The sequence below is a fragment of the Aquarana catesbeiana genome, linkage group LG01 (genome assembly GCF_042186555.1).
Source record: "Aquarana catesbeiana isolate 2022-GZ linkage group LG01, ASM4218655v1, whole genome shotgun sequence".
NCBI lineage: Eukaryota > Metazoa > Chordata > Amphibia > Anura > Ranidae > Aquarana > Aquarana catesbeiana.
The window spans coordinates 826,291,095-826,306,697 of NC_133324.1; the positions used below are offsets into that span (position 1 = coordinate 826,291,095).

Genomic DNA, 15,603 nt, shown 5'->3' on the forward strand with positions numbered 1-15,603 from the left:
ATGACTTATAGCGGGACTGCGACATTGCGGTGAACAAATCAGACACTGACACATTTGACACTTTTTTGGGGACCAGTGACACTAATACAGTGATCAGTGCTAAAAAATATGCACTGTCACTGTACTAATGACATTGGCAGGGAAGGGGTTAACATCAGGAGTGATTAAAAAAATGTGTTTCTAGGGAGTGCTTGCTATCTGTGTGGTGGGTGCTTTTACTGTGGGAATGCAGAGAACTGTGTTCCTGCTTGGCAGAAACACAGGATCTCTACCTTCCCTACTAACAGAACGGCAATCTGGCAGACTGTTGTTCTGCTTCTCTTGGGAACGATTGTCAGGTCCCGGCGGACATCAAGTCTGCCAGACCCGCTGATTGGCTCCTGCTGTGTCCAATCACAGCGGGAACAGGTTGCCGGCAGTGTGAGTGCGTGCCTCAGACCCGGAAGTGCAGGATCACGTACAGGTATGCGATTCTGCAAAGGGGAGAGCTGCCTTGCCACCATATATGTACGGTATACGGTCGGCAAACGGTTAAATAATTGTTTTCCTGTTTTGTTTTTTTTATCCTTTGTTGCATCTGAGTGCTTGTTGATTTCTTGTGGATTCCTTGCAGTCACTGCATATCTACATGCATGCACTCCATCAATGGCTGCATGGCATATCTCAGGGTAGATATCCTCCATTATTATAATAATATGACATATTTCTTTATTTCTTTAATTTGGTAGTTATTGAAGAGAATTAACAGGTACTAAACAGTAAAGAAAATGTTAGCAACATAGATCAACAAAGGAATACATAGTTCACCCAAGTGAATTCTGCTGCATGAACATAATATTTAAAACTGTCAAAGTGCAAAACTTTGGTAATCCAGGGTTAAAATTCCCCCTCATATACAGTAGAATATACAGACTCAACTATGCTAGGTGATGGTAAGAGGGATTCTAGAATGCCAAAGAAGTGTGAACCTCCTGTTAATTTTTTTTATTTACTTCAAATCAGTGAAGTTAACATGCAGTATCCTGGACTGATCTGACACTTGCATAGACTCTTAACCAAAGAGCAAAAGTCCTTCTTTGTCTTTTTCGTGGGATGCCAACTTACAGGGCTTTCTTAAAGTATTTTAATGTGTAATATTATAGCTGTACAGACTGTATTGTGGTGTAGGGCATCAGTAGATATTCAAAAGCATTAACAGGGGTGCTCATATGTGTCTTTCATAGAACAGGTCATTATGAGGGACAGGAATGTACAGACTGATAAATCCAAGCTTGTGTACAAAACAAGTTAGTTTTTGGTGTCTAATTTTTCTTAAAGTGGTTGTAAACCCTTACATATACCCAGTGAAGGGACTATCCTAAGGTGATTCAAAGATGAAACCAATTCCTTTTCCTAAATTGTACCTGTCTGTCTGCAGTCTTCTCTTCATCCATTCAAGGTGCCAAATGTATAAGCTGGTCTGAGTGTTCAGAAAAAAGGGATTGGAGAGCTGAAGTTACCCTCTGCAGAGCTCAATGAGGAGAGGTCTGAGAGCTGATTGGAGGGAAGGGACACACACCCCTCCACACAGGAACAGAACTGAGGCTGTCAGTCAGCTGAAGGTCCCTCCCTGTCACCATTTTTCTCTTGGTGTCAGGAAAACTTGTCAGAAGTGGTTCATTCTGATAGCAGAGGAACGAAGAAGCAGACAGAATTTACATTTTGTGCTTTTAATGGTGACAAGTACACACTATAGAGTGATATGCTTTATTCATATTTCATGTCTGAAGTTTACAATCACTTTAACCTCTTTTATAGAAATAGTTGTGTAACAGTGTAAATTGTACATTTACAAAGTGATAATTTTGTCACTGCAATCCCTTTTTAAATGACATTTCTTTCTACACCTTCTGGTCAGACCCAGCCAGCCGGACCTTGGGAGCAGCCCTCTGAACCAGCTTTTATCCAGAAGGCTTTACCATGTCCTCCTTGTCAAGTCCCTATACCAACGTGAGTATAAAGCACATCTTTATTAGTAAAATGATGCATCTTGTCAGAAAACTGCAGTCAAACTGCAACATAGTTTTTTTTTTTTTTTTCACCTGTTTATTTTACCAGTAGATCTGTTGATTTTCAGCTTCTTCAGGGGGACAGTACTGTTCTGCGTTAAAATAGCTGCAGTTTTGTCATCATGTGGACACGTATCTGCAGATGGGCCTCAAGTGAGTGACGGAGATTAATGCCCAGAGCATTTACAAAAGTGTTTTTGTAAGCATTCCTGCTGGAAGTGTTTTAGTTTGTACCAACTCTGGCAAATATCACTTTGCTGGACAGTTCGGTCTTCATGTAAATATGAAGAAAAACAAATAAAAGCATGTAACATTAAAAAGGAATTCATATACTGAATTGCATAACTACGAGTATTAGGCCTCCTGCACACTGGGCATTTTTACAGATGCTGTTTTGGGCATCTGGCATATTTTTTCTACAGCCAGTAAACTCTCCAGCATGTTATCGTATGTGTCCATGCACACATAGGCTGTTATCAGCGTTTCTTAGCAGGGGCATTTGTTGTAAAAATGTGTATTTGAGCCTTAAGCTTTTGTGGGAGTATGGTTTTTGCTAAAAAGAAAACCTTAAAAGCAAATGCTGCAACACTCACGTTTTTAACGCAGCATTCAACATTCCTGGCATTTTTATAACTTCCAGTGTGCATGGGGCCTTAAAGTGTATGTATAACCAAACCTTTTACTTTTGGCTTTAATAAGAACCTTAAAGTAAATGTAAAGTCTCCTAGTGTTTTCTATAAAAATAACAAACATGCTATACTTACCTTCTCTATGCAGTGGATTTGCACAGAGCAGCCCCGATCCTCCTCTTCTCTGGTGTCTCTTCTGTGCACCTGGCCCCTCCCTCCTGTTTAGTGCCCCCACAGCAAGCAGCTTGCTATGGGGGCACCCGAGCCGAGCTGCATCTCCAAGTGTCCATTCGGACACAGAGCTGTGGTTTGGCCCCCGCCGCCTCTCTCTTCTGTTTGGCTAACTGACTTTGACAGCAGCAGGAGCCAATGGCTCCGCTGCTGTGTCTCAGCCAATGAGGAGGGAGAGTCACAGACAGCCAAGACACTCGTGGTCATCGCTGGACAGAGTTGGTGCTCAGGTAAGTCTTAGGGGGCTGCTGTACATAGAATGCAGTAATATAAAAAAACTTCTGACTTTAGAACCCCTTTAAAGTTCTCTGTCAGGTGTTTATTGCTGTCCCCTCTCTGCTTGTCACGGTGACCATGGTCATTGGGGAGAAAGTGAGGAGAAACTAGAAGATCAGGTGGTGGTACATTTTTCCGACGGGGTCACTTGTTCTGTCTAATAGAGTACTCTCCCTCACTATATAGAGAACTTTCCTCACTACCATTTGCATTTCAGTGGCAGGCAATTAAAGGAAGTTTCCCGGCTGGCACGCAGACGGGAAATAATACAGTATTTTTAGTTTATGTATGATGTGACAGTAATATTAACTATAGAGCATTTTGCAAGGCACATAAATCGTTCATCAATTTTTCTGAAGTGTGCCATATGTACAGTTAATAGTACATTGTAGTTTGTTATTGTCTACATGCTCTTTATGTATTAATTTACATTTGGGACTGATCTGTAGAAGAAACAGGTTCATGTTACCTTAATATCCTTTGCATGGTTTTTATTACTTCCTCTATGAAGGTAGTTTTATGATGATGAGATGTCTGGTCCTCGCTCTGTGACAAGTGCAACATGACTCTGCTTTAATGCTTCCAGATGTAGCCTCTGTTCTCCTTTTTGCTTCATTGATCACTGGCTTCAGGAGAAGCCATTTTATAAATATCCCTGTGTTATCGCTGTAAGTCAATTTTAGGTCTAGACAAAAGTAATAAAATATTTTTTTTGGCCATGCAGTTTATTTTTTAGTTCTAGGTTTGTAGCTATTGCTATCAGCCAGGGCTGAAAAATATATTTTAACAAAACATGATAAATTTTCAGATTCACTTTCATATTGTTAAAAGTCCTGCTTTTAGAGCACCCACCCAGTGTTACCTTATTAAATATTGCCTTTATTAGCCAGAAACCCTCTTCTGCACTCCTGTGAGCTAAACTTCACTTTCATACTAAGGCCTGACTTCATCTGGTTTTATCGCAAAGTTCCACCAACTGCCATTCCCTTGTTCATAAAGAGTGCATTTATGGGCCACCAAGTCACTCTCATTGGACAGGGGAATGGCAGTTGGTAAAACTTCTAGATCAGAGGGTTGCAAGGAAGAGACTCTTCTGGCTGGTGAAGAAAATCAGTTACAAAAGGAATGTTCTATTTGTTTTTATATTAAAGTGGAACTTTAGTCCTGCCAAATCACTTCAGGCTGGCCCTTTTTGCAGGTATAGCTTTGTAAAACATTACAAATAAGTGCTTATACTGTTTAAAATCCAGTAATACACTGTCTCATCCTACTCTGCACATGCTTAGCTGCTCACTGTTTTTCAGCATTGTGCCGAAAATGTAGAGACCGATCTACTGACAGCCTAAAAATTTACTGCTGCTCATGGCGCTCTGGGCTTCAACAAAATGGCAGCCTCCAGCAAACAAGAACAATGATTCAATTTACAGCACACACTATTTTGGTAGCATAATTATTAATGTGTAATTTTCCTTGCTAAAGAACATTATTTTGATTCAAGCTGTTATGGGTATAGTTCTGCTTTAGGCGTCATGTACACTACAGCTCCTAAACTTGAGTTTAGGAGCTTTTGGCGTTTTTTTTTTTTTTTTGCCAAAGCTCCCTAAACTGTGCTTTTAGCAGAATTTAGGAGCTGCTGCGGTTAGGGGAGCTTCAACCTCCATCAACCCCCCTTTACTGAATGTGAAAGAATCACGTTCAAGATAGGAACGTTTTTGGCCCCTAGAAAGCGCAAAACATTTTGCGTTTTCACGCTGTCGGAAGTTGAAATAGGCTGTGTGTACATAAAGCCTTAATGTGATGTGCTTCATTTAAAGTGATGGTAAAAGTTACTAGAAAGGGAATCGGCAGCAGCAAATTTGATACCAGAATCATGCCTGCATATGCAGGCATGATCCTGTCCAAGGATGACACCGCTCCTATCAGTGGATGAGAAGCGGTTAAAATCCTTGTACTATACATTGATCACCCAGAGGGAATTGTTGTGTGTGTGTGTGTGTGTGTGTGTGTGTGTCTCAACAAAAGTAGAGCCATTTGCCAAGCAAACAGTTGCAAAGTCATGGCAATAGCCCACTTTCTCTCTAACTGAAGCCCAAAACAGGATCAATTCAGTTATGCTACTTGAGAAAATTGAAGCTAAATTGACTGATAAAATGAAAAAAAAACCTTGGACAATGCTAGAGCTTTAGATTTCATCCTGCTGGCTTCAACCACAGCCTTCTGGAGCTTTAAACAGGGGAGAGTGCTTCTCGCTTCCTGAGACCTTGCGTATCAAAGCAAAAACCTTGTTCCAAAACCCCCACAGCTTCAGATATTCCCACCATGTATGATACATGGTGCCAAAAAAATGGCAACCCCGAAAACATAGGGGTGAGGAAGATGGATAAAGGCTCGACAGGCGAGAGGGCACCATGTACCACTTAGTCAATACTTTGACATTGGCTTCCACTAGGGAAATATTTAAAATGCCTTTATAGGCCTACTGAAAGGAAGAGTACCAATGTTCCAAAGCACTTTCTGAGGCCAGATCCGAATACCATGCCCGCATATAGGGAAATTTGTCATAAGAGTTAAGCAGCAGCCTATAAATGGTAGATATATCGCCCTTGTTCCCTGCCTCCTGGGTAAACCTGGTCTCATAGGGAGTGACTGTAGTATCCTTGGACACCGATGGGCCCAAGGAATGCAAGAAATGGGAGATCTGAAGGAATTGAAAATTTTCAGACGATGGCATTTTCAATTCAGATCTGCAGTGAGATAACAAAAACGGGCCTCGGGAGTCAAAAAGTGCCCAATTTTGTACAGACCCTTATTGAGCTACCAATGGAAAAGCATCAGGTTCCAGGCCAGGGGGAAAGGTGGGATTGTTAAATAGATGGTTTAGAGCAGTGGTTCTCAACCCCTGTCCTCAGGACCCACTAACAGGCCAGGTTTGCAAGTTAACTGAAATACACCACAGGTGATATCATTTGCTGCTCAGTGATTGCAGTATTCTAGTCTGCATCTCCCCAAGGTAATACTTAAAACCTGGCCTGTTAGTGGGTCCTGAGGACAGGAGTTGAGAACCACTGGTTTAGAGGATGAAAGGGGGAGACCAGCTTAAGTGGTTTCGCACTCTATCCCAGAGAGTAGGAGAATTCGATAAATTGGGTGCCAATATGGGCACCCTACACTTTAACTGCCATTTCAAATAATCCAGAGGGACCACGTTCACCGCCGTCCACTCAATTGCTATCCAATCTGGCTTTTCTGTACGCGCATAGACTGCGTATAGCTGAGCTACTTGTGCAGCCTGTTAGTACCAGACTAGATGGGGGAGACCAAGACCGCCCTCTGTTTTTATGTGCAAATAGGACTTATTTGAAAAGTCTATGACCCTTGCCCCCCCACACATATCGTACTAATTTTGATTGGAATTTAGTAAGGTCTGAGTGAACAATAGCGATGGGTAGTGAACAGAAGTAATATAAAATGCGGGGCAAAAGTGGCATTTTTATAGAATGGATCTTGCCCAGCGAGGACAGATCATAACCTGTCCATCTCAGAAGGTCTTCCTCCAATTTCTTATAAAGTGGGGGATAGTTTTCCTTATACAGAGAAGATCATGAAGGTGTCAAACGAATCCCCAAATATGGGACATAATCGGACTTCCAGGTAAACCGAAATGCATCCTGTAATCTGGAAACCAAGGACACAGGCAGATTTATGTTTTCATTTTCATTCACCTGGAGGTCCGAGGCCCTTCCGAAGGATTGTAAGAGCTGGATTAAGTTAGGGAGAGAAATTAGGGGCGACGTGCCAAATAAAAGCAAATCGTCGGCAAACAGTGCTCATTTGTGTTATGCATATATTTTAATGCCATATTAGATATAGCATTAAAAAAATTAAAACCAATGAATAACACTTTCACTTATTTAGGATGCAGAGACTTACAGCGTAGCACAGCACTGGACAGGAGAGCGAGGCTTCCAAAGTTGACTTTCTATTAACAAGCTGGTGATTGGTTGCTAGGTAGAGATTGCGTTCCACTGTTTGAATGAAGTTAGGATTGTGTCTATCTGGCAGTCACATGTTTGTTTCGTCAAATGACTCCCCGTTTGTGTTGCCTGAGGGCTCCCAGAACGAACAGGCTGCCTCTTGATCCACAATTGCTAGGTGAATTTGGCAATTTATTGCTTGTGTATACAACCTAGGAATTAACCATTCCTATGTCCTGGGATTTACAAAATAGAATAAGAAAATAGGATATTGTAATCGTACAGTAAAGGACTACAACTCAAGTCTAGGTATGGAAGTTGATAACAACAGATGCCAGCCTCATTGTTTGGGCAAGAGTGTTCCAATCCCCTCGCTTGAAGGGGCTGCCCTGTGTGCAATTGTTGCTTCAAAGAAGCTCGGGGACTACATTTTTTTGCCCTCAGCCAGGAGCAATTTTGCACTTGCTTTTTGCCACGATGCTCTGAAACAGTTGTGGTAAAATTGCATTGCCATTCAGGAAGAATGGCAACCAAATGCATGTTGTGCAATTTGGTGCATTTTGGAATTGTGGGCAGAATTGTAGCAATTCTGCCTACAATTCCAAATTGCCCATATGTGAATGGGATCTAAAAGGAATTATTCTGCAAAAAAACCTAAAAAAATCTATTTTTTGGGGGACTTGTGATGGTAGTGAAATACGAAGATATCTTTCGCTCTACAGTGCTTTCATCCCCTGGTAGCTAAATTTGCTACATTAGCTATACCAGTAAGTGAGACCTTTTATATAGTAGTGTACAAATTTACTATAGTGGGTTTTGGAAATAAGATGGGCAAGAAAATAGAGAAGCAATATTGTGCGTCACTCATAGCTATTGGCTTTTTGTGCATTTCAGAGGAAAAATCTCATTACTGTGGGCAACACAGGAATATCCATTCTAGCTGTAAAATCACTTCACTTTGATGCATTCCTCGAAATATTTTAAACTTCGAAAATAGGTGGTTCTCCTGAGAAATCAAATCTGACTTGAGCATTTTCACTATATTGCTTATCACAATGGTTATTTGTTAAGTTTGACTCAGTCCTTATACTCTTATTACATACTTTTTTCCCTTCTTTCATAATTAATTATTTTCTCCTTTTTCTCTCCCAGGGAATGTCTCGGCAAACATGAGGTAAGGTTATAAAGCTGCATGTTTATGTCAGTGGGAAGAAAGCATGTCTAGTTTACCTGGGCCAGACAGCTACAGTATGTCAATCAGCTGTTGAAGGCTAAGTTCACCTTTTGGAACATGTTACATCCCCCCCTCCCCCGATCCCCTCTCCCTGTGACAGCTGATGGGGGGATCTCCCAGCACCTACGGTCACAATTTAAAAACTGCGTGGCCATGTGGGGCTCCGCCCAATAGCTGCATCATTCATTGTCTGTTTCCTGTGAATGAATGCCAACAAGTACCATCATCTACGGTGGCTGATGGCTTGTAGTTCTCAAGGAACTGTGAGGGCACTAGTGAGTGCTCTCGTAGAGAATGACATGAAGAGTCAATTAACTAACGGCCTGCCCATACAAGGTATGGACAGACAGCTTGCGGAGTTTCTACGGGATGCAGGCATTGCATCCGCTATCTGCTGGTGCAGTGCCTTACAGAATGCAGTGAAAAAGCATAATACATTTTTTTTTTATCTGCAAAACCACGTGCTTTCATTTTTATTTTATTTTATTTTTTTTATAAAAGGTAAACTTCTCCTTTAAGAAAATCATGCTCTTTTTGATAACCCACAGAAGGCTTTATTTAGCTTTCTATACCTGAGAAGAACCAATGATTTCCATGCAGTGTCTGTTGGAAAGAATACACTGGTGTTTGCAGGTACGCTTGAGATCCGAGTTGCTAGTTACTATTTGGACACCAGTATGTTTATTTCAAGTTTTCAGGAGCATCTGATGGTCATTTGTATTATTGTGCTGACGTTTTACATCTGTTACAGCGTAAATAGAGCCATTTACATCAGTCAAAATTCCCTGTGCATACCATACATATGCACATTAAAGCCAGTTTGGGAATATTCCCATCTATCAGTACATTTTGTACTGATATGTGTGACATAGTGAGAGGAGACCGGAGCACCTGGTGCAGGTCTACAAAAACTTAGAGGGAGCACATAAATTACACTGGGCTGGGACTCAAACCCAGGACTCTGAGCTACAATGCTAATCAGCCCCATGTAGGATTAGTACCTTATATTCACCATACGTGTTTCAAGACTGTACAGTCTTTGTGCAAACTCCTTAAAATTTACCAAAGCTATGTAATATCCTTTAAATGTTTATCCAGTGAAGCAGGCCCTTGCATTACATAGGATATTGGTAGATATAAAGGAGATTACTCATTCAGATTGTAAATTGTGTGGTAAGCTTTAGAGTCATGATACAATCTGCATAAAATATTCAGTGTTGGACATGTAACCTCTTCAGTCTAACTGTGTTTTTTTCTTTTTTAGATAAGCCCATTGCCATGTCATTCTGCTGGTCCATTTTCTTGTAAGAGGCCCTGTGGTCGTTTCCTTGCTTGTGGCAACCACACTTGCTTAAAAGAATGTCATAAAGTCACTGAGGATAATGGTAACAAAGAGAAGGTAATGATTCGAGTTATTCTGTGTTTTCTGATTTTGTTTGAGGTTTGTAGGAATTACGTCCAATTCACCTAAGCTAATTAAAAGAGACTGTCAAAGGCAAAACCTAAAGCTGCTGCAGGTATAAAGTGCAGGCAGCTAAAGGTGACTACACATAATTGTAGCAGCCTCAGAAAACATCCTGTCGCTGTCAAATGTTGTGCTGTTCTTACAGGCAAAGCATCAACATTTTCCTGTAGTACTAAAGCTTGCCTGCCCTTTGTAATTCCTATTGGTTAGCGACCCTGTCCATCATAGTTATGGTCCAATAGGAACTGACATTTTTTTTGAGTCTTGCTTCTACAATACTAATGCATTTTCTTGACCTATTAACTACACTATATATTTGGGGTAAAAAGTTGTGACCAGTCATGGCAGTTGAAATGGGGTGTGGGCTTGAATAGTGAGCTATTACATTTTTAACAAATATACTGCAAGTAACTAATCAATTCTGTTCTGGACATATTAAGGGGGCTTATATGTTGGAGCAATAATTTGTAAAGGAACTGAAATGTTAATGATCCCTAGCAGTTTCATGTAACAGGTTGTCAGTCCCTGACCATCCCTTATATCATGCCTGCAATTTTCTGTAGCATAACAAACAAAATATTATATGCAGTCCTTTGGTGATATCGGGTGCCCCACTTACTCATTCAGACTACTTAAGGTAAATAAGAGGCCAAATATAGTTCTTAGGTTAGCCTGCACATTTTCAATGAATTAAAGCTGGATGTTCAGATTCTTTCATTTGGACCTTTTCTCTTTAAATTTGTCTTCTAGTCTGGTCCAGAATGTTTTGTGTGTGAAGAGGAATGCTCAAAACCTCGACCACCAGGCTGCCCTCATCGTTGCAATCTCCGATGTCACCTCAAAGATTGCCCTCCGTGTGTTCAGATGTTTAGGACCAAATGCCACTGCAAGATTAGCAATCTTTTCATCGAGTGCATGTATGTAGAAACTTATCTTTCACAGTTTTACATTGGGTGCATGTATTGTATGTAGAAATTCACCTGCACATTTTTAGGTATTTCCGAAACAAAAAAATCCTCAAATTTAGATAAGAGACATTTTAAGTCTGTGTTTCTGTCACTGTGTACTGAGACTTTCCCCCGTATCTTGCATGGACCAAAGCTAAATGTATTATACAGTACAGAGCAATACTGTGTAGTGATTTAAGTTGTTTTGTATTTAAAAGTGTGGTCTGCTTTATTTAAAAAAAAAAAAAAAAAGCATGTCCACACTGTCTTATTACTTTTTCTCACTAATTTGAAACTGAAAGTCAGCTTATTCTGTAAAGGAAAGTGAAATTGTCACCCACTGCCACCATAACAGAAACTGTCAGGTTAAATTCCTTCCTGCATAACTATCGCCCTTTAATACCAGATAGTACCTTTTGGTATCATCTGCACAGTGCACTCAGACCCATCAGAAGAAGGCCGTTTTCCAGGTTATGAGCTAGCAGGTATGGGAATCTGTCATTCGGCCCAGGCACTGAAAAAGTCCATTATCTTGCACAGGGGAATATTCATAGACCCTGGGTTATAGGCTGGCACCGTCAGGTGATTGGACACTGGCAAAGCATTTTAGGACATGCTCCCTGTGCACCTCCCTATAACCCTCCCTATAGCCATCCCTATAGCCAAGAGTCTTCAGTTTTTTTGCTAGTGTCTTAGGCTTCATGTACACTAGCAGCTCCTAAACTTGAGTTAACTCAATTCCATAAAAGCCTATTTACGAAAGGCAAATCCACTTTGCACTACAAGTGCAAACTACACTTGAAAGTGCACTTGGAAGTGCAGTCGTGGTAAATCTAAGGGGTAGACCCGAAACGAGGGGAAGCTCCGCTGATTTTATCATCCAATCATGTGCAAGTTAAATTGCTGTTTTTTATTTTCCTTGCATGCTTCCCTCGGATCTACAGCGACTGCACTTCCAAGTGCGCTTTCAGTGCAATTTCAAGTGCACTTTGCACTTGTAGTTTGCACTTGTAGTGCAAAGTGGATTTGCCTTTAGTAAATAACCCCCTATGTGTGAATGTACACATAGGCTTTTATCAGAGTTTAGGAGCTGCTGCGGTTAGAGGAGCTTCAACCCCCCTCTCCTGAACGCAGAAGAATCACGTTCAGGATAGGAACGTTTTGACTGTGGGCCGCAAAACGCAGTCAAATTGTGGCGCTATTTCAATACATTTTGCATTTTCCAGCAGTCAAAGTAGGCAGTGTGTACATTAAACATTAAGGTGTTGGACCTCCTCTACCTCATGGAGAAATCAATCTTCACTTAACTAGTTTATTTTATCTTTGAATTCCTTAATCAACTCTACACTGTCATCTAATATCGGTTTAAGCATTAGGGAGGCACTGGCTAGTAGAATAAATTTACCTATCGGCTGTAATAAGCTAATCCTGTAGCACTCTGTATTAGGTCATGTGACCAGAACTGTTACAGGTTAAAAATTCTCCTCTCCTCATGTTATACTTGAGTCACACAACCTGAAATAAGAATTTCTCATTACAGCTGAAAGGTAAGCCCATGCTGGCTTTAATACCCTTTCCTTCTATGCCTAATGCCTGTCTAACTACTTTAAAGGATAAATTCACTTTAAAAATAAATAAATGCACACCTTTTTGCAGGTAAAAAAAGGTGCATTTATTATTATTATTTTTTATTGGGAGCATGGAAAGCATTGCACCCACGATCAGCAGATCATGGGTGCTGATAGGGAAACCCCAGAACTCAAGGGAACTCCTTTCAGTTTTTTCTTTTCCTAGTTTATGACTTCTAACATATTTTCACCAAGTATATCTGCTTAATTAGAAACACATGTTTTGATACTCATAACTAAATGTTTGATAGGGTAAATGGAACAGCCATTTTATTTATCAATGCTATGCAGGGCTCTTGCAGGCTCTGTTTGTAAGCTGTTTGTCTGTACATCGTTAGCAGTTACTCATTAACAGGAAGCCTCAATGAACTACCACAGCGCTCAACAGAACTCTATAGATGAGTGACGCGGCCAGTCAGACGGAGCCCCGCATGACAACGTTCTTTGCAGATTCTGACAGAGTGGAGGGAGATGATCGGGGAACCTGGCAGGTGTGGGGAACGGTGGATTTGTTACAGGTTACACCCTGAACATGGGAGTAACATGTTACAAAAGGTGAACTTCTTCTTCTGGGCTTCACGGCGGCTTCCCCTGCGTCTCCTCCCTCTTCCTCCTTGACCAATAGGATCGCTTCTCCTCTCGGCCAATCGAGTGACAGGTCTCAGGACTTGCTTCCTGATTGGCCGGGAGGAGAATCAGGACGACAATAGCGAATATTTATTCGCTATTGTCACACAACTGGGTGGGCTCACTGCGCCCCGAGCCCACCCTTTTTTAAAGCCAATAAGAGCCTCGGGCTCTAGTCATGTGCTTAAAAAAAATAACCCCAATTGGAATCCATGCTTCCGGTGCCCTGCATGTAGATTAGGGGCCGGACACAATGATTAGGGGGGAGGCGCCCCGTATGGACGGGCCACCACTGTTACTTATATATTATATATTATTATTGGACCCACGTCATTGTATTTTTTTCTCATTCATTGCTTATATATGAACTGTAAATTTATTGGGCATATCTGATCTCCACGTATAATGCCAGCAATATTGGAAGAAGTCTGTTGGTTCTTTGGATTATTTGAGTAGCTCCAAGATGTGACTAAGCTTCAAGATAAAGATGTTTTGATGAAATGCAGAGTTTAGTTACATGACCTTCTGTTTAGGAGTGAGGAGGCTGCTGGAAGGACAAAGTTTCATCATATCTAAATGTCACTTTTTTTTTCTTGTTAAGGTAGCACTGCCTGGCACTTTTTACATGTGATTATCTAATGTGTCTGATTTTATATCTTGTTTAATAAGCAATTTTATGCTATTAGCGGTTTATCTATTGTGCGTGCATACACTCACACACAAAGTACAGCTACCTTTCCATATTAGAAAGGTAAAGCCGAGGGTAAGTGATATTCCAATCTGGGTTAGAAGGATTGTTGAGTGAATTGGAAGCACAACGATCTGTGTTTACTTTTGGAATAAGACTTAATTGGACATTAATGTCTACATAAGCTATATACAGTGCATCTGAAAAGTATTCAAAGCGCTTCACTTTTTTCACATTTTGCTATGTTACAGCCTTATTCCAAAATTGATTAAAGTCATTGTTTTCCTCCAATTTCTACCAATAATACCCCATAATGACAACGTGACAGAAGTTTGCTTGAAATCTTTGCAGATTTATAAAAAAATTAAAAATCACATGTACATAAGAAATTCAGCCTTTGCCATGACACTCCAAATTGAGCATTCTGTTTCCACTGATCATCCTTGAGCTGCTTCTACAACTTGACTGGAGTCCACCTGTGTTAAATTGAGTTGATTGTACATAATTTGGAAAGGCACGCACCTGCCTATATAAGGTCTCACAGTTAACAGTGCATGTCAGAGCACAAACCAAGCCATGAAGTCCAAGGAATTGTCTGTAGACCCCTGAGACAGTTTTGTAATGAGCCACAGATCTGGGGAAGGGTACAGAAACATTTCTGCAGCATTGAAGGTCCCAATGAGCACAGTGGCATCCATCATCTGTAAATGGAAGATGTTTGGAACCCCTAGGACTCTTCCTAGAGCGGGCAGCCCAGCCAAACTGAAAGATTGGGGGAGAAGGGCCTTAGTCAGGGATGTGACCAAGAACCCAATAGTCAACGAGCTCCAGCGAGAACCTTCCAGAAGAACAAACATCTCAGCAGCACTCCACCAATCAGGCCTGTATGGTAGAGTGGCCAGACGGAAGCCACTCCTCAGTAAAAGACACATGACAGCCCACCTGGAGTTTACCAACCGGCACCTGAAGGACTCTAAGACCATGAGAAACAAAATTCTCTGGTCGGATGAAACAAACATTGAACTCTTTGGCCTGAATGGCAAGCCTCATGTCTGGAGGAAACCAGACACCGCTCATCACCTGGCCAATACCATCCACACAGTGAAGCATGGTGGTGGCAGCATCATTCTGTAGGGATGTTTTTCAGCGGCAGGAACTGGGAGACTAGTCGGGATCGAGGGAAAGATGAATGCAACAATGTACAGAAACATCCTTGATGAAAACCTTAGTTAGCGCTCTGGACCTCAAACTGGGGCGAAGGTTCATCTTTCAACAGGACAACAACCCTAAGCACACAGCCAAGATAAAAAAGAAATGTGGCTATGGGACAACTCTGTGAATGTCCTTGAGTGGCCCAGCCAGAGCCCAGACTTGAACCCGATTGAACATCTCTGGAAGAGATCTGAAAATGGCTGTGCACTAACGCTCCCCATCCAGCCTGATGGAGCTTGAGAGGTCCGGCAAAGAAGAATGGGAGAAACTGCCAAAAAATTAGGTGTGCCACGCTTGTAGCATCATACTCAAAAAGACTTGAGGCTGCAATTGGGGCCAAAGGGGCTTCAACAGAGTATTGAGCAAACTACATGGGGTTAACTTTTAATGTTTTTTTCAATAAATACGTTATTCTAGCTTTCACTTTTTGGTTGCACTTTATATATGTTGAAGGTACCACAAAGTCCCCTTTCTCCTTTCCCCTTTTGTGGGTTTAAATAAAGGCTGTGAATACTGTATTTATCGTCGTATAACACATTTTTACCCTGAAAACAGCTATGCCGATATCTGTTTTTGTTTTTCCAATGGGGGGCGGGGATCAGGCAGTGCGCCACGGGTGCCACCCATTGGGAGGTTGTCAGGCT

The 15,603-nt window shown here is 41.4% G+C and overlaps 1 protein-coding gene across 2 annotated transcripts in view; it reads left to right on the forward strand.

Moving 5' to 3' along the window:
• NFXL1 (nuclear transcription factor, X-box binding like 1) overlaps positions 1–15,603 on the forward strand; it is a 154,972-nt gene that overhangs the window by 85,633 nt on the left and 53,736 nt on the right. For both annotated transcript variants that reach the window (XM_073608484.1, XM_073608483.1), the window contains exons 15-18: positions 1,898–1,989; positions 8,311–8,332; positions 9,657–9,791; positions 10,608–10,774. In XM_073608484.1, coding sequence (XP_073464585.1) covers positions 1,898–1,989; positions 8,311–8,332; positions 9,657–9,791; positions 10,608–10,774 — 416 coding nt within the window. The remainder of the gene's footprint in view (positions 1–1,897; positions 1,990–8,310; positions 8,333–9,656; positions 9,792–10,607; positions 10,775–15,603) is intronic.